At 35.4% G+C, this 26,905-nt stretch overlaps 1 protein-coding gene across 8 annotated transcripts in view; it reads left to right on the top strand.

Moving 5' to 3' along the window:
* RALGAPA1 (Ral GTPase activating protein catalytic alpha subunit 1) overlaps window positions 1–26,905 on the top strand; it is a 311,896-nt gene that overhangs the window by 142,794 nt on the left and 142,197 nt on the right. For all 8 annotated transcript variants that reach the window (XM_027847459.1, XM_027847460.1, XM_027847457.1 and 5 more), the window contains 3 exons: window positions 15,871–15,929; window positions 22,823–22,931; window positions 24,251–24,361. In XM_027847459.1, coding sequence (XP_027703260.1) covers window positions 15,871–15,929; window positions 22,823–22,931; window positions 24,251–24,361 — 279 coding nt within the window. The remainder of the gene's footprint in view (window positions 1–15,870; window positions 15,930–22,822; window positions 22,932–24,250; window positions 24,362–26,905) is intronic.

Raw genomic sequence — 26,905 nt, forward strand, 5'->3', positions numbered from 1 at the left:
TGACCTAGGACTTCTTCAAGCTGTTCTCATGGGAAAAACCTTTTCTGTTGCATTAGGGCCTTCCCAAGAACCCACCACCCACCTTCACTTCACGATCAGGCTTCCACATCTATGTCTGCTACTCCCTACTCTGAAGTGGGGCTCCTGGGGATCTTACAGGATACAGCATTCCAGGAAGTTTAACCTTAAGGGAAGATGTTTAATAGTGTTATCTTTTACCTCAGTCTAAGGACCTCTCTCCAACTATTGATAATTTGCCCTACTGAGAGTACATCCATTTCCTTATACTTTGCTCCAGTCCATTGATTCTGAATTCCTGACTGCCAGTATTCTAACTTTGTTCCCCTCCTTGTTTCACCACTCTTTCATGTATATCTACATCAATCTTTTCCCCCTTCTCGATGTCCTACTCTATATCTGACATCCTCTTCCAATGTACCCCCTGGAATGCCTGCTCCATAATTAACATAAAATAACATAATTGCTTTCAACTTAAACCTTTTCCTTCTCACTCTTTCCATCTGCTGGCCTCAGTGACACATAGCTCTGTCCTGATGACCCACCTTCCCTTGACACCCTTCATAGTACTGACTAAAATTTCTCAGTTTCTCTTTTAACCCCTTCCTCCTCTCCACCACCTCACTGATTTTGGTAGGAGAGTAGGAATGCTTCTTGCTCCCTTTTGCCACTTCCAGACTGTCCCTCTACCACCTTTTTGAAGCACCCTCTTTGCTATCCAAGTTTATAACCTAATATAGATTCTGATAGCTGTTATCTGTAGACCTTCAAATCATTATCATTATACTTCCTTCCTCACTGAGTTCAGTACCTGGATGACAGGCTTTCACTCCTCCCCATCTACTGATCTCATACTAGGATATTTCCACCTGGATATTGATATCACTTTGAATACTTTCCCTTTCCCTTTCCTCAGTCTACTCAATTTCTATGACCTTCACTTTACCTCAGCTTCATACAGAGATGATTACCCTTGATCTTGTCACCTTCCTTATTCACAAACCCTGAAGTTCCTTTATCTCTTAAAGAAAGATTATATTTTATATCACCTAGATTTCCCTCTGTATACCTCTCCTCCTCCCAGAGACCTATCCCTAATAACAATGATTTTAAAAAAGGGTAAGAGGAAGGAGATATAAAAATCATTTGATTAATTCTGATGAACCGTCTTATTCCTGGAGAAGAGATAAAGAAATATAAATTTCTTCTCTCAACAGATAGTGACTGAAGCAATGAAATACACCATCAGATGCAATGTCTTTTTCAGTTGCCTTTGCTAAAATGTTTTTCTGTGTTCTAAGGAAGGGTTCAGTAGTTGTTGGATCCAAAAGGAAATTACTATGGCATAAATACAAAAAGTACTAGTAAAACTTTTTAAAAAAATTATTTTTGAAGATGATGGTGAAGATTATGAGCAGTATCACCTTCTAATCACCCAATTCTGAAACAGCAAGAAAAAATGGAAGGAAAAAGAAGCTTTCTAAAGAACTCAAGAAAGCAAAATCAAACCATTGGCATTTAATGATAAAACTGAATTTAGACACCAAACAGATAAACCATGGAAAAGATTTTTAAAGCTCTTTTTACCATCTGTGATACCAAATGTGGACCTTAACATTATAGTCCAAAATATGTTGTATGAAGAAGTAGAAATAACAAAAAGAAAGATTGTAAAGCAGCTATATTAGGCTAAATATACACAAAGTTGGTTCATGCTGGAAGTGACATAGTTTTGGAGGTATTGAGGGGAAAAATTCAAATTTATGAAAGAGAGGAAGATAATAAGGGTTGGTTAAATCTTGACCTTATTACTACATGCACACAAAAAAAGGTACCTGAGAAAATAATAATAACTACCAATTAATTTGCCTACTTTCCATTTTTTATAAAGTCTTGATGAGCACAATTTGCATGTGCATTCAAGGGCATCATTGATAATCACGGTAAGAATCAGGCTTTTGCAAATGATATTATAAATTTTAAAATTTTAGTGAAATGTACAGAAAATAGAAGATTGCGGTTGTTTGGTTGTTTCAGTCATGTCCGACTCTTCATAACCCTAATTGGGGTTTTGTCAGCACAGATAATAGAGTGGTTTGCCATTTCTTTCTCCAGTTCATTTTATGGAGGAGGAACTGAAGTAAATAGGGTTAAGTGGCTTGCCCAGAGTCACGTAGCTATTAAGTGTCAGTAAGATGAGTCTTCCTGGCTTCAGGCTTGGCATTCTATTCTCTGAACCACTTAGCTTCCCAAAATGCAAGATACCACTGTGTTTATTATTTGTCCACTATAAGTAGTATTTAGTGTCAGCACAATATTGCCCTAAAAGCTCAGAGGACAAGATGTCTCCTCTGTGTATGTCTAAGGTTCCTTGAAGAGGATAAAACAACAGAGATGATTTTAACGCTCTGATTTTTATTATTAAGTGAGTCATAAAATAAGGAGAATTATACTTCTGAAAGTATTCATCCCCATTATGGAGGATGTCCAGTTCAAAGTCTAAACTATGACTTAATGCCCTGTGGATGATTAGATCCTCCAGATGCTCCTGTTGACCATGCTATCATGATAATTACTTCAGGTCCTGATCATTGAAAATTTTCCTAAGTGGAATTCATAATCACTAAAAAGAGCTTAGCTTTACTATCCATAGATGAAACACCAAATGATTAAAGCTTGCTTATTGGCTAGAATATAATAGGCATTTATATGAACAACCTGTAGAGTTGGTCTAACGGAACTTATATCTTGGATAGATATTGCAGAAAGTAGATAGCATTTACATGATGCTCTAAGCAAAGCACTTTACAAATATTATCTCATTTTTATCATCACCACTTCCCTAAGAGGCATGTATTATGAGCATTCCTGTTTTACAGATAAGGAAACTGGGATGCATGAGTTAAGTGACTTGCTTAAAGTCACACAGCTTATTAGCTGTGTCTGAACTGAAGTTTGAATTCAAGTCTTCCTGACTTCAAGTCCAACATTTTATCCACAGTGCTACTTAGCTGCCTCTTAATAGTTAATAAGGTAGGCTGAATCAAATAGTAGGACAGGCTATACTGTTCCTTTATGCATTTTTAGTTTTTTTTTTTACGATAATAGCTAATTTGATTCATACATTGGAGTTTCTTCAGTCACTGGTCTATAACATCAGTTATATACCATATCTTATTTTTATTCTTCTAATTTGGTATTGATTTGATCTTTTAACAAGTTAAAGGGCAACCTTTATCTGGTGGCTGATTTGAAAATGACTCCTTTATCAGTAACTAGTTGTGTCTTGTCTATTAAAATATAATCAACTTTATGTTTTTTATCACCAGGGATTTTTGGAAGGGACTTCAGAAGCCTCTCTAGTCCAATCCATACATGAAGGGAATCCTTACTGTGATATAATTGATAAATTATCATCTAACATATGGGTGGGGAACCTATGGCCTTGAGGCCGCGTGTGGCCTTATAGGTCCTTGGGATTCTACTTCTAGTACTCCTTGTGAAATTATACTCTATTGGCCTTTTGACTAAGTCCAAGTTTTACAGAACAAATCCTTTTATTAAGGGGATTTGTTCTGCGAAGTTTGGATTCAGTCAAAGGGCCATACTTGAGAACCTAGAGAGCTACATGTGCTCTTGAGGCTACAGGTTCCCCACCCCTGATCTAACCTCTATTGGAACATCCCCAATAAGAAGAAATATACAGCTCTTGAGGCAGGCTATTTCATTTTTGTACAGCTCTTTATTTAGGAATTTTTTCCTAAAATCAAGCCTACATTTGCCTCTTTGTAATTTCTACCTGTTGCCCCTGGTTCTGCCTTCTGGAGCCAAACAGGACAAATCTAATCCCTCTTCCACATGACAGCTCTTCAAGTATTTCTAAATGACTATCATGTTCTTACTTCCCTGACCTGCCAGTCTTCTCTTCTCCAAGCTAAACATACCTTATTCCTTTACTCACTCCTCAAATGTCATAGGACTCATTGCCTGTCACCATCCTGGTTGTCTTCTTCTGGATAATCCCTGGCTTGTTAGTGTCTGTCTTAAACCGTGGTGCCCAAAAAAGAACATAATCTTTTGCTAGATTATTAAGAACAGAGTACAGTGGGACTACCGCCTCCCTAATAGTGTAAGATATAGCTTGCTAAATGCAGCCCAAGTTTGTATTAGCTTTTTTGGCTGCTATGTCACACTACTGACTCATATGGAACTCAGGAGTCCACTAAACCCTCAAATCTTTTACATAACAAGAGCTTATTGTTATGCCTCTCCTTTCCCATCATATTCTTATAAAGTTGATGGTTTTTTAGGGGCAGCTAGGTGGCACAGTGCATAGAGCTCCAGCCTTGGAGTCAGGAGGACTTGAGTTCAAATGTGGCCTCAGATACTTGACACTTAACTAGCTGTGTGACCCTGGGCACATCACTTAACCCGGATTACCTCACCAAAAAGCAAAGAAAAAAAAAAGTTGATGGTTTTTTGTACCCAATTACTCAAGCCTCTCAAGACCCTTTTGTATCCTGACTGTCATCCAGCATGATCGCTACTCTGATCAGCTTTATGTTATCTGCAGATTTGATGAGCATACCATTTATGGCTTTATCCAAGTCATTGATACAGATGTTAAACAGTGCGTGGGGCCAATAATAGATCATTGAATTACTCCAATGGAGATCTACTACACTGAAAATGAACCATTAATGATTACTCTTTGAGTCTGATCATCTGAATTCATGATTGTATTATTATCTAATCCTTTGATAAAATCTCGGTAAGCTATAGAAACTCCACTACTCATTTACTAGTTTAGTGTCCAAAAAGGAGATGAAGTTAATCTGTCATGACCTGTTCTTGATGAAGCTTTATTATCTTCCTGGTTGTGTTTCTTGCACATTTCTTTTTTAAGATCTAAGTTTGGTGAGTTTCCTAGGCATCAACATCAATCTCTTTAAACAAATCTTCATTTTTCTTTTTCATTGGAATTGTTCCTTGTGTTTCTTTAGAATTTCAGGCCCCCAGGTTGACTTCCCTTTAAGCATTGTGCTCTATGGGATTCTACCTCTAATACTCCTGAACCTTGTGAAATTATACTCTATTGGATTCTACCTCCTTTTACCTCTGAACCTTGTAAAATTTGTTAGTAGAATCTGACTGATATAGCTGTGTGAACCTGTGCCAACAAAACATGAAATTTGCAGCAGACCAAATAATGGTCAAGAAATCCAAAAACAAATTAGAAGACATTATTTCTTCCACTCCAGAGTAAATCTGAAGCCCATAGGTAATAGGAGAGGGAGCTGCCAGCATAGCCAGTCAAGCCAGTAGGCTCCTAGGTGACCAGAGATAGTCCAGAAATATGTGTAATCTGTAGAGATCTACCCTGAGAAAACCCAAAGGTGAGGACCTTGGAAGCTTCAGAGAGTAGCACTGACCAGGGCAGTATAATAGCATTCAGACTGAAATACCCCAGGCAGAGTGATTCTGAAGTCTTTTAATTCTCTATCCTTAAATGCTATTGAGGAAATGATTATCCAGCTCTCTGAAATTCAAAGATCCAGGGAGTTTTAACCCCAGGAGGTAGAGTTCATGGTAATCTGGGTGACCCAGGATGAGACCAAGCAGGCTAAAAGTACAGCAGGAGGTAGAGCCTCACCCTAATACAAACCCCCAATTCAGGAACTAAAACTAGAGATGAATAAAACAAAGAAGATATTATAGATCTAGAAATGCCCCCCAAAGATGGTGAGAATAAGTCTTTAACAATTGCAAGTAGTAATTTAAGGGGTAAAATGGATTTTCTACAAGGATGGCATGAATATCTAGATGATATGAAGCAAGAGATTAAAACATGAAATAAAAGTTGGGGAGAAAATTGGAAGTCTTGTAGTTTAGAAGAGAAGGTTATAAACTTTACACAAGTAATGGACTCCTCTATAATTTTAGTATAGACCAAACAAATCAATAGTTACACAAGACAATAAGAAATATTAGACAAAATCAAAAGATTGAAAAAACAGAAAATGTAAGAAATCTGATATCAAAAACTACTGGAATATAGGTGAAGAAGAGATAATTTAAGATTCATTAGATTCCCTGAAAACCATGATAGAAAAAAAAAAACCTAGACACTATATTTCAAGAAAACACAAATGAAAATTGCCCAAAACTATTAGAACCAGAGGGCAAAGTAAAGAAAGTCACCTTCTAAAAGGTACCCCACAAGGAAAAGTCCCAGGAAATACCATGTCTAAAATCCAGAGCTCCTAACTCAAAGTACTACAAACATAAAGGGAAAAAAACAGTTCAAGTACAAAGAAACCACAGAATCACACATGATTTGGCAGCTTCACCTATGAACAATAGGATATCGTGGAATAAAATATTTCAAAAGACAAAAGATAAAGGTTTACAACCAAGAATAATGGACTCTGCAAATCTGTGCATAATCCTTAAGACTAAAAAAAAATGAATCTTTAATGTAATAAAGTACTTTCTCACATTTTTGATGAAAATACCAGAGTTGAGTAAGAACTTTGAAATACATACATAAGATTCTACAGAAACCTAGAAAGGAAAGTATACTTGAGCAAATGGAAATTCTATAGAATGCTATAGTGTTAATATTCTGAAAGGAGGAAAAGAAACAAGTGATCCTTCATAATCTTAATACTTTCAAAATGTATTTAAGGAGTTAACTAAAAAAAAAAAACCAGTTCCTAGGGAGGAGTGGGTGGACAGATTGGTTCTCTTCTGAGGGTTTCAAGAGGTTTTACTGAAAGAGGAAGAAGGGAGGGGTAGAACTTGTATTTCATGATTAGGATCTGTAAGAAAAAAAGTAAAACATGGAGAAAGGGCTGGGTGGGGGAGGGGCTAGGCATCAGATTAACCTCACTCTTATGTGAATTATATATATAATATATAAGTTGTATAACCTCACTGTTTTAGATAAAGGTGGAACATATAAATACATCAAACTCAACAGAGAAATAAGTAAGTATGAGGGGAGAGAGAGAGGAATGGATAAGAGAGAGTAAAGTACAGGTGAGGGAATGGGTGCAATCCAATAAAAATTCCTGAACATGAAGGAAGTACTTATAGAGACACAAAAAAAGAAATGGGGCAGCTAGGTGGTGGAGTGGCTAGAGTGCCAGATCTGGAGTCAAGAAGACTGAAGTTCAAATTTGGTTTGAGACATTTACTAACTATGTGACCCTGGTCAAGTCACTTAACCCTGTTTGCCTCAGTTTTCTCATCTGGAAAATGAGCTGGGGAGGGAAATGGCAAAGCATTCCAGTATCTTTGCCAAGAAAACCTCATATGTGGTCACAAAGAATCAGGCATGACTGATATGATTGAACAACAACAAAAGAAAACGAAAGAATTAGAATCATAGAGGGTACATTTGATTTCTTCTTAGACAGTTGGGTGTTGGTTAAACAAATTATGGTATGTAAATGTAATAGAATATTACTATTCTCTAAGAAATCATGAAAGACACTATTTTAGGTGATGTGGCATAGTATGAAATGATAACAGGATGAAGTGAGTAGAATCAGAAGTTTATGAAACTTTATTTACAACAATATTGCAAATAAAAACTTTAAATATTTAAGAACTCCAATCAGTGCAATGACCAGCTATATCTCGAGTACCTATGACTGAAACGTGTTACCTATCCTCTGACAGAGAGATGATAGAGATAAGATCTAGAGAGAGATATACATATTGAGACCTGACCATTATTTACTTTTGTTTTGATCGATTGTACTTATATGTTACAAGGGATCCCCCCACCCCCTTTCTTTTGATTTTTAATTAGGATTGGGTTGAAGGCAAAGGGAGTGTTAACAGTAGTGATTGCCCCTCCTCAAAAAGAAAGAGGACCATTCAAATATTTTTTTTAAATGCACAGAATGGAAGAAAAGGGAATTCAGAAGGAAGAAGAGATAAACAGGACAGTTTTGATAGCAATTTTTATATTTAAAGTATGTTGTTATGTATTTCTTTAGAAATTAAATTTTTTTTTAATCACCAAAAATCTGTCTCTCAAACCTTTTTTTTTTAAGTGAATAGCATGAGGGGAGACTTATGGATTTATAGTGATTTCTCCTTTGTGTTCTGTTGTGTATATGTAAATGATTTTTTGAGTGCTTAAGTTCAGAACCAAAATATATTTTTAAATTAGTTATTTATTTTTAGTTTTCAGCATTAACTTCCATAAAATTTTGAGTTCTAAGTTTTCTCCACTTCCCTCCACTCCCCCCTCCTCAAGATGGCATGCAATCTGATAGAGGCTCATACACATTCATTATTAAACATATTTCCACATTAGTCATGTTGTAAAGAAGAATTAGAACCAGTGGGAGGAAGCTTGAAAAAGAAGAAACCAAAAAAAAAAAAGAGAGATTGCAAATAGTATGCTTTGATCTGCATTCAGACTCCATAGTTCTTTTTCTGGATGTGGTAATATTTTCCATCATGAGTCTTTTGGAGTTGTCTTAGATTTTTGCATTACTGAAAAGAGCCAAGTCTATCAAAATTAGTTATTACACAGTGTTGCTGTTACTGTGTACAGTGTTCTCCTAGTTCTGCTCACTTCACTCAGCATCATTTCATGTAAGTCTTTCCAAGGTTTTCTGAAGTTCATCCTCTCATCATTCTTATTCCATTACATTCATATTCCCCACCTTGTTCAACCACTCCTCAATTGATGGGCATCCCCTCAATTTCCAATTGTTGTCCACCACAAAAAGAGCTGCTATTGATATTTTTGCACATGTCGGTCCTTTTCTGATATAAAAAATATTTTTAAATACAACTTTCTGTAAATCTAGTGTGATAATCAGTTCTCCCCATATCCAGTGTCTTCCAATTTTTTTCTTGATGAATGTATTATCTATCTTTACATACACGCATACATACATGCTTACACATAAATATGTATACATGTATGTTTATGTGTGAGAGAGAGAGAGAGATGCTTTTCGGTGATCTATAAATTTTTGGGCTTCTTTTATTTCACAACTGTTTCCCAGTGTGATTTCTGCAGTCCTCCACTATGCCTACCTTAACCTTTTTTTTTTTTTTTTTGCTTTTTGGTGAGGCAGTTGGGGTTAAGTGACTTGCCCAGGGTTACACAGCTAGTAAGTGTCTGAGGTTGGATTTGAACTCAGGTCCTCCTGATTCCAAGGCCAGAGCTCTATCCACTTCGCCACCTAGTTGGCCCTACCATAGTCTTTTTTTAAAGTTTAAGTTGCAAAATTTTTTAAATAACATTTTATTTCTCCTCCCCCCCCAATTACATGTAAAAACAGTTTCTTACATTTGGGTGTTTTTTTTTTTAATTTTGAATTCCAAATTCTATCCTTCCCTTCCTCTTCTCCCCACTGTCTGAGATGGTAAGCAATCTGATATAAGTTATACATGAGTAAAACACTTCCATATTAGTCATTGTGTGAAAGAAAACTCAAAAAAAAATGAAAAAAGAAAAGAAAGTGAAAAATGGTATACTTTGATCTGTATTCAGATGCTATCAGTTTTTTCTCTGGAGGCAGATAGCATTTTTCATCATGAGTCCTTTGGGGTTGTCGTGGATCATTGTATTGCTGAAAATAGCTAAGTCATTCACAGTTGTTCATTATACAGTATTGCTATTTCTGTGTACAGTGTTCTCCTTGTTCTGCTCGCTTCACTTTCATGTAAGTCCAGGTTTTCTGAAATTTTCCTGCTCATCTTTTCTTATAGTACAATAATAATCCATCACAACCATATGCCACAACTTGTTCAGCCATTCCCTAATTGTTGGATATCCCCTCAATTTCCAATTCTTGGCCACTACAAAAAGAGCTGCTATAAATAATTTTGTACAAATAGGTCCTTCTCTCTTTTTTGTTTAATCTCTTTAGGATACAAACCTAAGAGTGGTATTGCTGGATCAAAGGTTGTGCATGGTTTTATAGGCCTTTGGGCATAGTTCCAAATTGCTCTCCAGAATGGTTGGATCAGTTTACAACTCCACCAACAGTGTATTAGTATTCCAGTTTTCCCACATCCCCTCCAACATTTATCATTTTATTTTTCTGTCATATTAGTAAGTCTAATAGGTGTGGGGTGGTACCTCAGAGTTGTTGTAATTTATATTTCTCTAATCAATAGTGATTTAGAGCCTTTTTTTCATGTGACTATAGATAGCTTTGATTTCTTCCTCTGAAAACTGCCTGTTCATATTCTTTGGACATTTGACTCCGTTCTCTATGCTTTATCAGATATACTAGCTATAAAATTTTTTTCCCAGTTTTCTGCTTTCCTTCTAATTTTGGTTGCAGTAGTTTTGTTTGTGCAAAACCTTTTTAATTTAATATAATTATCCATTTTACATTTTGTAATGCTCTCTATTTCTTGTTTGGTCCTATATTCTTCCTTTATCCATAGATCTAACAAGTAAAATATTCCATGCTCCCCTAATTTGTATCACCCCTTTTTGTCTAAGTTATGTATCCATTTTGACCTTACCTTGGTGTACAGTGTGAGATGATGGTCTATACCTAGTTTCTGACATACTGTTTTCCATTTTTCCAAATAATTTTTGTCAGATAGTGAGTTTTTGTCCCAATAGCTTGTATCTTTGGGTTTATTGAACACTATGCCTAACTGAGTATTGAAGTCTTCTACTAAAGTATAGGATAAATTAATATGAAGGATCTTTGTTAATAATAAATTCTAATTGAATTTACTTTAGCAGGTTTTTCACAGAATTTCTCTGCAACGGATGTTAGCATGTATATTTTAGTTATTTTCATAATCCTTCTGCAAACACTTTTTTATAAATGCTTGAGCAGTGTAATAGAAAATTAGGAAGTATCCCATGAAATGATATTTCTTATTTTCCTCTCCAAGGAGAACCTGTGAGCATCCTTCTATGTAGCTGCTACTTCTTTTGGTCTTCTGGTTTCATTTTATTGCAAGAATGTCAAGATTGATGTGATTCGTTCTTCCAGTATATGTTCACTCACTCTATAAGGCTCTCATATTTAGAGTACCAATAATTAAGCTGATATTTATATACACACCAGTAGAATGTAGCCTACACCTAGAACCACTTTGTAATTTTCCTCTTAATGAATTTCCGTGGCCAAAGAATAAACCATTGCCATGCTTTAATTGTCTTCTCCCTCCACCTGGTCGCCCCTTTCTTCCATTGTTGAGTTCTTCCTAGAATCTCCATTTTGAGAAAAGTCCCAGACCAACTCTGCTTCACTTCCTGGATTTTTCCACCATGCTCCACTTGCTTTTTCCTTCTGTCTCCCTTCTCCCATTGGTGCCTTCCTCCTAGAAAATACATTTTGAGGAAAGACCTAGGACAGCCATCCTTTATTCTCACCACTGCCTCCCTGCTCAGGTACTTCAACTCACTTTACATATTATTTTTCTCAGCCATTAGATCACAAACTCCTTTAGAGCAGGGACTATCTTTTTTGCCCATATTTGTGTCCCTATTGCTTAGCATAGTGCCTGGAATATAGTAGGTGCTTCATAAAAATGTGTCCTGATTTGAAGTGGCCAGTCTTCAGGTTCACTCTTAGGAAGGTTGGTCCTGGGAAGGTCAACATAGTCTGTTGTCTGGGTCATCATTCTCAAAAACTCTGCTGTGTGGTAGAATCTGCCAGAGCTTTTTGCTCCACAGTTTGTAACAATCTAGGGTCACCTCCACATATTGATGAGTCATTAAAATAGGACTAAACCTGATAAACAATTTGTTACATATATTATTGTAAATACAGGCGATCCTTTTATAAAGCAAATATGTTGTTGACTTTTAAAAAAGATAACACTAAAGTTATGAAGCAGTTTACAAGTGAATCAGTGAATATGCACAAATACAACATAAAATAGCTGACAGAATGTAGCAATATGACTCATTCGTTATATCAGGAAGGATTTATACCCAGAATGAAGTGGTGATTTAACATTAGAAAACTATTAAGACAATATAATATATGAACAAAATGTATTGTTATATCAATAAATGCAGCAAAACTTTTAAATTAACATCATTTATTCATTGTAAAAATCACTAAAAAACAAATAGAAATAGAGATTTTTCTTCAACACATTGAAAGCATCTCTTTTTAACCAAGAGCCAAAACAATAGGTCATAAAGAAACCTTAAAAATATTTTCATTTAAGGGGCAGCTAGGTGGCGTAGTGGATAGAACACCAGCCCTGGATTCAGGAGGACCTGAGTTCAAATCCAGCCTCAGCCACATAACTCTTACTAGCTGTGTGACCCTGGGCAAGTCACTTACCCCTATTGCCTATCCTAAAAAAAAAAATTTTTTTTTTTTTTCATTTAAAAATGGGCACAAAGCTTGAGCAGCTACTTTCATCACTGCTATTCAGCATAATGTTGGATGTAGCAGTTACAGTTGTACAAGGAAAATATATAGATTTTATATATATATATATAATGTGGAAAATGTAGGTCAGAAGCATATCAATTTGAGTATGTCACGAGAGCATAACTAAGCAATCTGCCTGTTTTAACCAAAATATTGATAATAAATGAGTTACATAATTCAAATGGTGTAGATAGGGCACTGGATTTGGAGTCAGGAAGACTGGAGTTCCAGTTGTGTCCCAGATCCTTCTTAGCTGTGTGACCGTAAACAAGTCCTTTAACCTCTTTACGCCTCAATTTCCTCATCTGTAAAAAGGAGTTGTATTTGATGGCCTCTGAGGTCCTTTCTAGATCTTAATCTATGCTCCTGTGTTCTCTTGAGTTCAGCATTGTTACAGGAGAGAAGATTAGCCCATAGAAATCATTCACGTTCTTTTATATATCAGCTGTAAATATCAGGAAAATAGTGACTCGCTAAAAAAAAAACCTATGTACAATAACAAAAAGTTGCACATACTTAAAATAACCTCTCTTAGATTTAACTAGACCTTTAATTGGGACAGCTATAAAACTATAACTGATGTCTTTTAAAATTCTAAATTTATCAGTCACAGATGTGTTAGAGCTCCGTATTGATATACTCAAAGAGATTTAGAATTTTATCGATTCATACTAAAAAAACAGAAACATCACTTTACTGACAAAGGTCTGTATAGTCAACACTATGGTTTTTCCAGTAGCTCTGTATGACTGTGAGAGTTGGTCTTAAAGGAAAGCTGAGCACCACAGAGTGAGTGCTTTCAAATTGTGGTGCGGGAAAAGAGTTTTGAGAGTCCGTTGGACAGCAAGGAGATCAATTCAGTCAATATTTAAGGAAATTAATTCTGACTATTCACTGGAAGGTCAAACTGAGCTTAAGCTCAATGCTTTGGTACATAATGAGAAGACAGAATTCATTGGAAAATATTCTGATGTTGGGAAACATTGAAGGCAAAAGGAAAAGGGGATGGCAGAGGATGAGATAGGTAGTGTCAGCAATGAACATGAAATCGGACAGACTTCAAGAGATACTGGATATATTTACAGGGCCTGGCATGCTGTGATCCATGGGGTCACAAAGAGTCAGGCATAACTGAACAATAACAAATTTCCTTTCAGCAATGCAGATCACAACCCATCTGTGCTTGTGACTCTCTTACTTATCCTCCCGTAACTTCACCTCAGCAGAATCTCCCAATTTGAAGGAGCCCTTCCTTGATTTCTGCTAACATCATGAGGGTACTAGTAAAGCATTCTGGCTGTCTACCTAACATCCCGCATCCTTGCCACTTAACTATCCAGTTATTGCTTTCTATCCAAGTTACTTGATTAAATCTTTTATTTCTCTTCTTTGGACTCTACATTTGGTTATGTGTTGCAGTCTACTCACATCTGCCACACATCTATATTGCTCTCTGTGATATTTATTTTTAATTCCCTGGAATTAAAAAGTCACATGGCAGTGAGACATGGAATATGTGGGATCTATACTGTAAAAATTGTAGAATTCCCAGCGTTTAATTGTATAATTAGTGAAATCCCAAATAGAATTTCAAGGGAGTCTTTTCATTGAACTGAGAATTTTAAAAAATTATATGGTAAACTAATTTGGCACTTATATGCCAATTATATGGGTAAAGTAACTGGCTTTATTAATGGACATTGGTCTTAGGAAGGAATGTTATTAAAGGTGGACTTGCACTTGTGACAAAATATTTTGTTATGATCAGAATTTTCTGGTACTAGGCAAAAAAATTGAGAAATAGATCAGTGAAACTGAACAGAAATATTAGTTGTCCAAAAAAATATTTACAGAATATCAGTGTTAGTTATCAAAAATAAGAACCTGGGAATGGATTACATTATTTTAATGTAATTAGATCACTGGTTATTTTATAGCAACAAAAATATTTAGACCCATATCTTAAAATCATATGACAGTCCAGGTGTATAGTTTACTTGAACATTAAAAAGTGCATAAAAAGATGGCAGAAAACGGTAAAGTGTTTGTCTAAATTATAGAGGTAAGATAATGCTGTTTTAATGCAACAGAGAGTTCTGTTACAGTTTAAAGGACAGTATTGGGAAATATTAGATGTTAGAAGCAAAAAAAAAATAGTAAAACATTTAAAATAAAATATAGGAGGAACTACATGAAAAAGCAAATCCCAGTTGTCCCAGTGGTCAAAGGATGCAAAGTGACAATTTACAAAAGAGACTACATGCTATTGACACATACCAGCAATTGGGCGTAGGAACGGAGTGAGTAAATAATTAGGTGACCCCATATTAAAGTTTTTCAGAGAATTAACATTGTAACGACCAGAGAGCAAGAAATTTAAGACTGAAGGACAGAGTGGTGTATATTTGTGTGTATGTATATTTACATGTGTGTGCATATAGTGTGTGTGTGTGTGTGTGTGTGTCTTAGACCTACTGGTGCACTGGAGCCACCTCCGAGGCCACCCCAAACCAACTTGCAAGAGATGGTTGTTACATTTTCATTGTGAGCACTTATATATTGTTAATCAGCATACATTACAAATCATAACTTGTTTTATTATTTTGTTGATCTCATAAACTTAATTAAGTGATAGAAAAATGTTAGTAATGCAGATGAAACTTGAAAGTGTGTCATGTATATGTGTTTTCCCTGGAGATCTGATTGTTAGCATTTACCAGCACATCCCTGCCTAGATCTGTAATTTCTTTGGTATAGGGAACTTCCATTGAAGAAACTTCCTCTGCTAATGCAGGATCATCAACTATCAAACTACTTATAATCTTAGAAAGTGGCCAGGCACACTAAAAAGTTAAGTGATTTTTACTAGAATGTAAAAACCAGTTAATGGTTAGAAGTGAGTTTTGAAACCAGTTCTTTCTGACTCTGGCTCACTGTCTACTGTGCCACACTACCTCACCCTGTAAATGCATGAATACATTATAAATGTTGAACATATATTTATAATACGTAGTTCAATAGATACTAATTAGAACATTTTTTAGAGGAGGATATATATAAGGACAAGACACAAGACCTTTGATTTCATTGGTGTAACGAACTCCACTGCATGAAGACACTCCCTCTAGCAATGTAAATCTGAGAGTTGCCTAAAACATATAGAGGTTGGTTAACTTGGAGTCATATATCAAATGTTACAGAGGTGAGACTTGAAACCAAAGCTTTCTTGGTTCCAAGACAGACTATCTCCAATATGCTATATTCATGCTGCTTTTCTTTAAAAAGTGCATTTACATTAATATACATACTCATATGTGAATATTTCTATCCCTCTATCTTGTGTTACACAATCTTTCAGTGTATATATGTGTGACCGTGATATATGTGAATGCTTATTAGTAATAAAATATGTCCATTTTCTGGCAAGCACTTACCGTTTTTTCCTTTGTTTTAGGAGCTCATAATCAAAACTGTGTTAAGTTCAGCAAGAGATGAACCCTCTGGTCCTGCAAGGTCAGTCAGATAGTTACTAATTAAGAATTATTAACTTACTTTGAAGAGTCCATTTTAAGAGTTGACTCATAATAGCTTGAAATATTCCGTAACAGCTCTCCTGCATTTAACTTTAATTTAACTTACTATGAATGCTTAATTCACTACTAATTTTTATCTATATGTGAAACCTGATTGAGTTGAGATTAATTTGGTAATTTATTAGGTTATGGATTCTTGGAGCATTATAAATTCTAATTTTTCGTGAGTTTTTTAAAATACCAACTTTGTCTTATTTTCTTGATTGGGTTGAAGATTTTCATATAGAATGAACCTATATAAATCTGTATGTAATATGAATTCTGTTTTCATATAGACATAATACTGAAATTAATTTACCTTCATAAGTAACACCTCCAAATTTTCTGCTTCTTAATGTCCCTTGGTCTATATTAAGTGAATTGCCCAGAGACATAAAACTATAAAGTGCCCAAAGTGAGATTTGAATTCAGTTCTTCCTGATCACATTTCAAACAAGAAATCTATCCGCTTTACCACCCTGCTTCTCAAAACATATTGCTCAATGTGGGGATTAATCCGATGCCCTAAAATTGAGACTGTCATGCTATACTGACTGAAGTAGACAGGATGCTGCTTTTGGAATTGAAAAAGATAAACAAGAATTTTAAAAAAATAAAATGTAGGAAAAGGAAAAAAAGGTATGTTTATATAAAAGCTAGTTTATGTTGTTTTCTTGGATTATTGGTATAATGTACAAAAAATCAGTTGAAATTTAAATCAGCAAGTTGGTATCTGTGTACTGTAGACCTTCCTTTATCTCCATTTTTCACGTTTCTCAATTTTAGACTATTAAAGATCTCATTTAACAATTAATAAATTTTATTAGCCCATTTGTACTCTCTGAGGCACTCCTGCTCAGACTTCACTTAACAAGATTCACACATCTGCAAATTAAACCAGCAAATTAAACAAATTAAATTCCATAGTATCTTCAATGCTTGTCAGGCTCCAGGCTTGGATTGCTCCCACCATCCACCTATTTTGTTCTTACTCACATGCTGTTGAATGGAGTTGGAGAAAGTCAAGCATCTATGCTGACTGACAATCCAGCTTCAGGTACTTACTAGCTGTGTGACTCTGAGCAAGTCACTTAGCCTCTATTTGCTTCATTTTTGTCAACTGTAAAATGGGCATGATAATAGCATCTATTTTCCAGGGTTATCGTGGGGATTGAATGAAGTAATATTTGTGAAGCACTTAGCACAATGCATAGTGCCTGGCTTATAGTACATACTTATTAAATCCATCCATCTTTCCTTCCTTCCTTTCTTCTTCCCTTCTTGCTCTCTTCCTCCTTCCTTTTCTCCTGCCACCTCTTCTTCCCTCCCTTCCATTTGATTTATTCCTGCCCAATTGATTCCTTAACTTGCTCTCAGAGTTTCCATACCTCTCCTCCCCTCCATTCTCTCAGCTGACAATGACCTCAAGTTCTTACTTTAGTAATATAAATTGAGGCTATTTGCTTCTTTTTGCTTCTGAGGCTATTTTGCCTCTCTCTCTCTCTCTCTTTTTTCTTCTCAGAACCCTCTGACATCATTCCTGACTCTCTCTTTTTTCCCCTAGTCTTTGACAATGAGGTGACTCTTCTTGCCAAGGACAATCCTTGATCCCATCCTGTCCTATCTTCTGCAGCAGATTGAAAAATCAGTCATCCCTGTTTCTCATGTTTACTTTCTTTTCTCTAAACTTTAACCTCTCCTAATGACTGGTTCCTTCCATATTGCCTTCAAATTTGCCCACGTAGCCCCCATCCTTAAAAATCCTTCACTAGACCCTATAATTCCAGGTAAGTTACCATCTCATATCTCTCTTCCTTTTCTCAGCCAAACTTCTTAAAAAAGCTGTTTATATTTCTACTTCTCTTTTCTCTATTCTCATTTCTCAATCCTTTGCAATCTGGCTTCCAGCGTCATTATTGACCTAAAACTACTCCCTCCAGAATTGCCTGTGAGAACTCTTAATTGTCAAATTTGATAACCTTTTTTTCAATCTTCAGCTTTCTTGATCTATCTGTTGCATTTTACACAATTGACCATCCTCTCTCCTCCTGGATGCTCTCCTTACTGAATTTTCATGATACCACTCTTTGATGGTTCTCTTTTTACTTGTCTAACAGCTCCTCAGTCTCCTTTACTGGTTCATCATCCAGGTCATGCCCCCTAACTGTGGATGTTTTTCCAAGCTTCTTTCCTAGGCATCCTATACTTTTCTGTTAGTGACCTCATTTACTCCCATGGTTTTAATGATCATCTCTGTGTCAGTCATTTCTAGATCTCTGTATCTAGCCTGTGTTTCCCTTGAAATTCATTCCCATGTTGCCCAAATGCTTATTGGACATTTCCAACTCAACATGTATAAAGTAAGACCCATCTTTTCCCCTAAACTTACCCCACTTCTGAACTTCTCTATTTCTGTTGAAGGCAGCATCATTCTTCTTACCTCACACATTTATGATTTCAGTGTTATTCTCAAATCCTTATCCCACATCTTATTTTTACCTTCACAATATCTTTTGCGTCTGACCCCTTCTCTGTATTTATACCACTACCATTGTTCACCATCTTAGTTCTGGCATTTATCAGATCTCACCACAGTTATTATAGTGGCCTTATAATTGGTCTCCCTTACTTAAGTCTCTCACCACTAAAGTGGTGAAAAATCTGTCCTTCATCAAGCTGCCAAAGTGGCTTTACTTAATCACAGATATGATCTTGTTCCTATGTATTCGTATATGACCAGTTTCTTATAAACTCTTCTTTTAGCTTTTAAAGCCTTTCATAATCAGGACCCAATCTATCTTTCCCACCTCATTTTTCTATTACTCCCCTCCTACTCTTTTGCAATCTAGCTGTATTTTCCTTTTCTCTGTTCTTTATACATGGCACTCTATATCCTGTCTCTATACCTTTTTGACTAGTCATTCAGTAATGCCTGTAAAGCACACTGTCCTTACTTCTATCTCACAAAATTTCTCTTGTTCTTCAAGGAAAAGCTCAGGAACTACTGTTTACATTAAACCTTTCTCATTCTCCCAGGCCTCACCATCCTTCCAAGTCTCCCACTTTCATATTCTCATCATTATCCTAGACTCCTCACTCACTCTTGTTCCACTTATCCAGTCATTTACCAAATCTTGACAAGTTTTTACCTTCACAAGATTTCTTATAGCTGATCCCTTTTCTCTACTCACACAGCTACTACCTTAGTTCAGAGTCCTTATCACCTCTAGATTATTTTAATAGCCTTCTAATTGGTCTTCCTGACTTAAGGCTTTTCCCCATTCAGTCTAGCCTACATACTGCTTCCAAGGTAATTTTCTTTAAGCACAGATCTTACCATATAAATTCTCTACTCAAGAAACAGTAGTAGGTTCCTATTGCCTCCAAGATAAAATATAAACTCTCTCTTTAGCTTTTAAAGCCTGACCTCAATATTTTCCAACTTTATTGAACATTACTCTTCCTCCCACACCCTGCAACCCAGCCAGTGCCTTCTATTGCTTACATAGAACATTTTATCTTCCATCTCCTTGCTTTTGCCCTGGCTGTCTTCCATGATTAGAGTGCACTCTCTTGTTATTCCTTAAGATGAAGCTCAAGCGTCCTCTTGTGCATGAAACCTTTCCTCATCACTCCAACTTCCCTCCTAAACTACTAAATAATATTTAATTGTTTTGTATATATTTTTATTTATTTACCTTATATTTGTCCTGAATATATTTTTATATATACTTGTTTCCACAATTAGAATGTAAATTCCTGGCTAATAAAGTTTTTTTTCATTCTCAGTATTTGTATCTTTACCTCCTAACACAGTGCCTGGCACTGACTAGGTGCTTAATAAATAATTTTAATTGTTTTTAGTGTCCTCTGTCCCCTCCCTTGTGTTCAACTACCCTGTGTTTATTTTCTTTATATGTAGGTACATATTCATTTATACTATGTGCATAATACGTGTGTGTGTGTGTATGTTATCCAGATATGTGTTGTATGTCTGTATATGTTTATACATACACAGCATAGACATTATATGTAATACATACATGTGTATATGTATGTGTAGAGTGTGTGTGTCCGAGGGAGCATGGCATAATAAATAGAAATATTACCTTGGAACCAGGAAGACTTATGTCCAGATCTTTCCTCTGACATATATTATTGCCTATATGAATCCAGAGAAGTCACTTAACATCTTATTGCTCAGGGAAACTTTGTAAGATTAAAAGTTTCAGAGAAGGAGCTGACCTGCATTGATAAGAGGCAGTTTCCTCATCTAGGGATTTTCTTGTGCCAGTGAAATCTCAAGTCCATTCCCTATCCATACACATACATCTCTGTGTGTGTGTGTGTGTGTGTGTGTGTGTGTGTATGTGTTTGTATTTGTATCCCAAGTGTTAGCACGGTGATTGGCACATAGTAATTATTTCATAGATGTTAGTTGATTGGTTGATTTGATATAATTTGTAATGTTCTTTCTGTTTTATACCTCTGTCAAGTCCAGGTCTTTTTAACTAACTGCCAGCTCCTGGGTTGACAAACAAGCAAGTTAAATGAACGAATGGCTGGATTAAGAGTGTGTGTGCGTGTGTGCGTGTGCATGTGTGTTTAAACTATGGCAATTGGATCCAATGCCTAGCCCAAGTGTACTTGTCGTCTTATTGGATTTAAAAATAAGTCATTTCAGCTCTTTGACTGATTGATATTTCTAGCTTTCAACTTGACTGCAGGTATTTCTCAGTTAATAGATGAATACCAGCAAAATTAGCTACAAAAAATATTAAAATTATAAAATTTATTAAATTATTTATTATCAAAACATCATTAAATTTATCATTAGTTACTAATTTAATATTTTCTTATTTAATAAGTAAAATTATTGGTTTTGTTATGTTATTATAATATGTACTTTATATTATAATTATTAATGAATAAAATATTTATTAATTTAGTAATTAAAATTATTTTTAAAATTCAATATGTGTTTCTAAAAACCACATTTCCTTTCCAATTGATACTAATCTTCTTTCCTAGAGATTTCAGCTTCAAAGTTTGAGGGTTGTTTTTTTGGGGGGGGCAGGGGAGGATGAACCCCCAGTATCCTTGGCAGGTGGACAGCTTTGGCAAAAGCCATAGTTATAAGCCAAACAACTCTAAATTGTAATTATCTGGAGGTAAAACCTAAGAATAACATTATTTCTTATTGTAATTGAAAGAGTGAACACACTCATTTTATAGATGAGAAAATAGTACCTTTCTTTTGGCACTCTTAGTCTCTGTCTATAGTTTGTTGTGTTTTGGATTTCCTTAGTATTTCTTGGTTGCTTTTTCCTGTTGCTAGATATCTGACTTTGAAAACTGGAGTCCATGTGTTCTCTTTTTTCTCATTCATTCGCCTGACAGTAGGGGAACATTGATAAGAATGAAGGAGATAATGGTAACTCTTGTTGGAATTCTGATACTTTTGTTGATGGATTAATGAGAAAACAATAACACTGGAGTCAGAGCATCTGGGTTCAAATTCTACCCTGTCTGAGCCTCAGTTTCCTAGAAAGTATTGGCCATTATGTCCTCTAAAGTCCTTTCTGCCTCTAAATTATATGATCGTGTGTGTGTGTGTGTGTGTGTATGTATAGAGATAGCAAGCACATTATGGTTACAAAGCTCTTTATATACCTGATCTTACTTATCTTCCTAATAACCCTATATTGAAAGTGGTACAAATATCATTTTGCAAATGAGGAAACTGAGCCCCAGAGAGGTTGCATAACTTACCCAAGGTTATACAGTTTGAAAATGGCAAAATTGAGATTTAAATTCATCTCTTAGTTCCAAATCTCGCCTAATATTCTCTTCATGTTAACACTGTCATGGTAAAAGTAGTAAAAATAGTGGGCAGAAAGAATTTTCAAAATTATCTTTCCATATGATGAGTTTTATGCATTGATTTTTTATGAATTCAAAAATCTATATAATTCCTAAATATTAAATGATAGCTATTTATATTTGCTTTAGGAGAAGATATGATATGTCAAGGGCAGCTAGGTGGCATGGTAGATAAGGCACTGAACTAACGAGTAGGAAGACTCATTCATGAGTTCAAACTGGGTCTCAGACACTTACTAGTTGTGGGACCCTGGGGAAGTCACTTAACCGTGCATGCCTTAGTTCCTCATCTGTAAAATGAGCTGGAGAAAGAAATGGTAAACCACTTCAGTATCTTTGCCAAGAAAACCCCAATTGGGGTCATAAAAGAGTCAGACACAACTGAAAACAACTAAACAACAAATCATATACCAGAACAACTGCATGGGGAAAATGTAGAACAGTTATGTAGAGTACCAGTATAAGCTTCATTGCAGTTCCAAAGACAATACAATATTGGCAGTTCAATTCATAGACTTCAGTTTGGCTAAGGTATAAAGAAAGCATGCATTTAGTGTGCTAATTTCTTGTGTAGCATTAGAGAACAGAACTTACACTCTAAAATGCTCCTTTCTTGAAGTTAGGCCATTAAAGAAAATGTTTATTTTTATTAATCCATTATCCTATATAGGTCTGCCTGCCTAGAGAACAAAATAACTTCTATCAGGTTACTATTATTTTGGGAGGTTTTATGTTTACAATTTATCAATGTGTTTAATTTTTTACATGCATCAATTTCATACAATTAATGACAAAAAATGTATTACTTATAATATTTGTTCACCTAATTTCTGGTGATGTAGAAATCATAAATCATTTATTCTACTATATGTGCTCTAAGTTCTTTTGTAGTTTTGTTTTACTTAAAATCATACCTAGTTTTATACTAATACCGGTTGCCTGTTTTTTCAGATGTGTTGCTCTCTGTAGTTTAGGAATTTGGATCTGTGAAGAATTAGTTCATGAATCTCATCATCCTCAAATTAAGGAAGCTCTGAATGTAATTTGTGTTTCCTTAAAGGTGAGATGCTTTTCAAAGACATTCCATCATACAACTGTAGCAAATACAGGTTTTTTGTTGTTGTTATTGTTTGGGGTACGGAGAAAGTGTGGCCTACAGACATTTTTCATATATAGCATTTTGGGAATTAGAAGAATTACATTTTTCAAAATGATCATTATCATTTTCTCATTAAATTACATCTTCAATACTAGCTCCTCCCTTAACAGTACCCCCAACTCTTATAATCAAGGTGTATCTTTCTGAAGGCCAGTTTTGTCTTCCCTTTTCTAACCTTTTGCTATGGCCCACGGTATTTGTGAACAGTGATACAGCAGAAACTAGCTATTTGAAATATAGGTAAAGCTTGATCAGTTGTTTTTTTTATATTTCTTTCACACTTTCTTGGTCATGTATTTGCCTTCCTACATGCTGTTCTTGCTAATCTCAGTTCCATATTGACATGAATGACTTCCTATTAAAAGATCTTAAGTGTAATTTTTATAGTCTGTGAAGCTGAATTCATATGGTAGCCAGAGCAAGTTTTGATCACAAGTAGGAACGTACTACTGGAGTTAATGCCAATGAAAATAGCAATGACTATTAAAAAAATTATTGATACTTCGATTTTGACATGACCTAACTTTCTCACTGCTTCCTTCCTACAATCACTCCCAGAGGACTTTCCTTTATAAAGAAGAAAAAAAGTTCAGCAATAATGACCAGTATCTCAAAAAACTCTGACACTATATGCAGTGTTCCACATCCATAGTGTCCTCCTTCTCTGCAAAGAAGTGTCTAGGAAGAGGGAGATATCTTCTCATCTGTCTTTTTTGGGGGGAGTCAAAAGCTTGGTCATTATTTCACAGCATTCAGTTTTGATCATTTTGTTTTTGGCATTCGTTGTTCTATATTGTTTTCCTGATTTTATTTACCTTACCTTGCATCAATTCATTGTAGTCTTCCCCATGTTTCATTATATTCATCATACTCATTGTTTCTTATGGCACAGCAATATTCTCCCCATTACTAAGGATTTAATTCATAATTTTAAAAAATAATTGAATGAGAACAGCTAATTCTTTTTTTCCATTATCGTAGATAATAGGCTGTAAAGATAATATAAAAGAGTATATAATCAGCAGTTGTTTATATTTGGCTTGGTAAAACATTATGGATGTTTTTTGCAGCATCATTCTTGTTAATATTAAAATTATTTTACAATTCCTGAGCATGTACAACTTGTCATCAGTAGATGGCAGTCCAGAAACATTTAAAACAACATCCACATATGAATAGAGAGGGAAAACTCCTTAAATTATTCTTTTTTTTTTTTTCAGTTTCCTAATAAAACTGTAGCCCATGTGGCTTGCAACATGCTTCATATGCTGATTCAATATGTACATAGGCTTCAGATTTATCAGCCTGATTCACCCTTGAAAATTATTCAAGTAAGTAATTTTTCATTTACTTTTTAATCATGGTTTAGAAAATCTTGGGATAAGGAAATGTCTTGGTTTGTTTTTCTTCAGTTGAATATTGAAAATTTCAGTAGAATTGAATTGAAAATCTTGAGAATATAATTTAATCTTATCTATAAAAATGACAGTCATCGAGTCATTTGGAATCAGAGGTCTTATGTTTAAATCCCACTTTTGATACATACTAGCTCTTGTCTGTGGAAAATTCATGTAATATCTCTTAGCTGCTAGAAATTTCCCAAGATTCCTCTACTAAGTTTTAAATGGATTGTAATCTGTGTTAATTCTTGGATTTCCCACACTACTGAAATCATAGATCCTTAGTGTATTTGCATATCTAATGGCTGCTTTTGATGATAATGATAATTGAAAAATTCCTTTTTGTAGTTTTTCACTAAGCAATTTATATAAGAACAAGTTGAATAAAGATTTTTAATATATTAAAAAAGAACCTTTAGTGGGATAATTTTTATTTCTGAAATCAAAGGATTGATTGTGAAATATCACTGTGAGCACTCCTTCCACTGATGGGTGGATTATATAACCTCTCTGCAACTTAATAGATGATCTTCCAGACTTAATATTTTAAGTAGAGAACAACCAGAATGTTGGTAAAGGAAGTAGGAAGGAGGAAGTAGTAAAGCTCAGTACCCCCCTAAAACTATTGCAATATAGATCTAAGAAACATCTGAGACCAAGTAGTGATTTTTTTGGTAAATCAAAAGAGAAATCTCTGTGGGTCTTTATAATAGCCCAGGATCACAAATTCGGCTTACATGCTAGTGACCGGGCCAGGCACTGTTAAACACAGGTGGGTAGGGATCTTGCACACAGCCTTTTGAACCAGAGCTGAAGTACTATTGTAGCAGATGGATTTAAATCTTAGCAGTTTTAGAAGAGGGGTAGGCAGGTAATTCTCTTGCTCTGAACCTGCTGGAACTTCCAGGTGGCCAACAGGAGTTAGGCCTAGCAACTATCTGTTGGAGGCCCACCCAGAGGCAAGTTAGAGTTGTGTTGTCTAGGCCTACACTAGAATCTGGAACTTCGAAAGCTTAGAAAGGCTGGCATCAGACTACTGAAAGTTTGTAGCTCCTTAACCCAAACCGCCTTGTGATCCTTGATCTTTCAGTACACTGTGAATATGGTGTCAGGAGCCCTAATGTGACAAGCCAGGATGGTACAGGGCCACAACAGCTCCACTGGAAGTACACAAAGTTTGGCCCTACCACAAAATCCCAATAATGAGAATTAAAGATGGATAAATGAGTAAAGAAAAAAAAAAGTTAAAAAGCTATTATGATGCACAAGACACAGACTCAGAAGGAAAGAATAATTTTAAAAGAACCGTGAGTAAAATCTCAGAAAAACACAGCTTGGCCATAAGATCCAATAGAATTCCTTCAAGAAATGAATCAGGACTTATAAAATATATATTATAAATTAAATGAAAGTAGTAGAAGAAAGAATTGGAATGGAAATGAGAGTTTTAGGGGAAAGACTTGGAGTGAGCATTAACAGTTTAATGCAAGTAAAACTTATTTCTGTCATTTCTTTCCTGGCTGCACTATTTTGGGACTTTTCCACCATGTCCTAGGAAGCTGATTATTGGGAAAACCTCATAATCCTGCAAGATTCTACTTCATAATTACCCACCACCCTATGTCCCTCTGTTTGGAGGATGGAGCCATGGACTCCAAAACCTTCATTTAAGTAGGGAGGTTAGAATTTCATCTCATTTCTCACCCAGCTGCATATTTTGGGACTTATCTGAGTTCTATCATGCCCCCAGCCTTTTGTGTGTTATCTTTCCCAAATAGATTGTAATCTCTTTGAGGGCAGGGGCTCTCTTTCTGGTATTTGTATCCCTAGCATTTAGCACTTAGTAGGTGTTTAATAAATGCTTATCGATTGCGTGATGTCAGTCTTACTGAAAGTAACAAATTCCTTGAAAATTGGAATGAACAGAAGTTAATAATGCCATAGGACCACAAGAAATACTAAAACAAAGTCAAAAGATTGGAAAAAAAAATAGAAAATGTAAGATTTCACATCCAAAACAACATACCTATAGAACTGATAGAGGAGAGTTAATTTAAGAATCATTGAACTACCTGAAATCCATGACCAAATGAAGACCCTGGCTATCATATTTCAAGACACCATGAAAGAAAACTGCCCTAGACATGTTAGAACAAGAAGTTAAAAGGAAAATAGGATCTATTAATTACCTCCTGAAAGAATCCCTTCAGTGAAAATGGTCAGGAACATCATAAAACCAAAATCCAGTTTCCAGGTTAAAGAAAAAAAATACTACAAGCAGCTTGGAACAAGTTCAGATACTGAAGAATCAGTCAGAATTACACAATACAACAATTAACACAACAAGGTTATTGGTGAAGGAGGATGTAAAAGGAATGAAAGAAAGGGTAAGTGATTGGAATCTGAGTGAGAGGAAGAGAAGAATAGGAGAAAGGAGTTGATAGGCAAAGGTTTTCTAGTATAGAGCATTGGTGC

The sequence above is a fragment of the Vombatus ursinus genome, unplaced genomic scaffold, assembly GCF_900497805.2.
Source record: "Vombatus ursinus unplaced genomic scaffold, bare-nosed wombat genome assembly UNPS02015406.1, whole genome shotgun sequence".
Lineage (NCBI taxonomy): Eukaryota > Metazoa > Chordata > Mammalia > Diprotodontia > Vombatidae > Vombatus > Vombatus ursinus.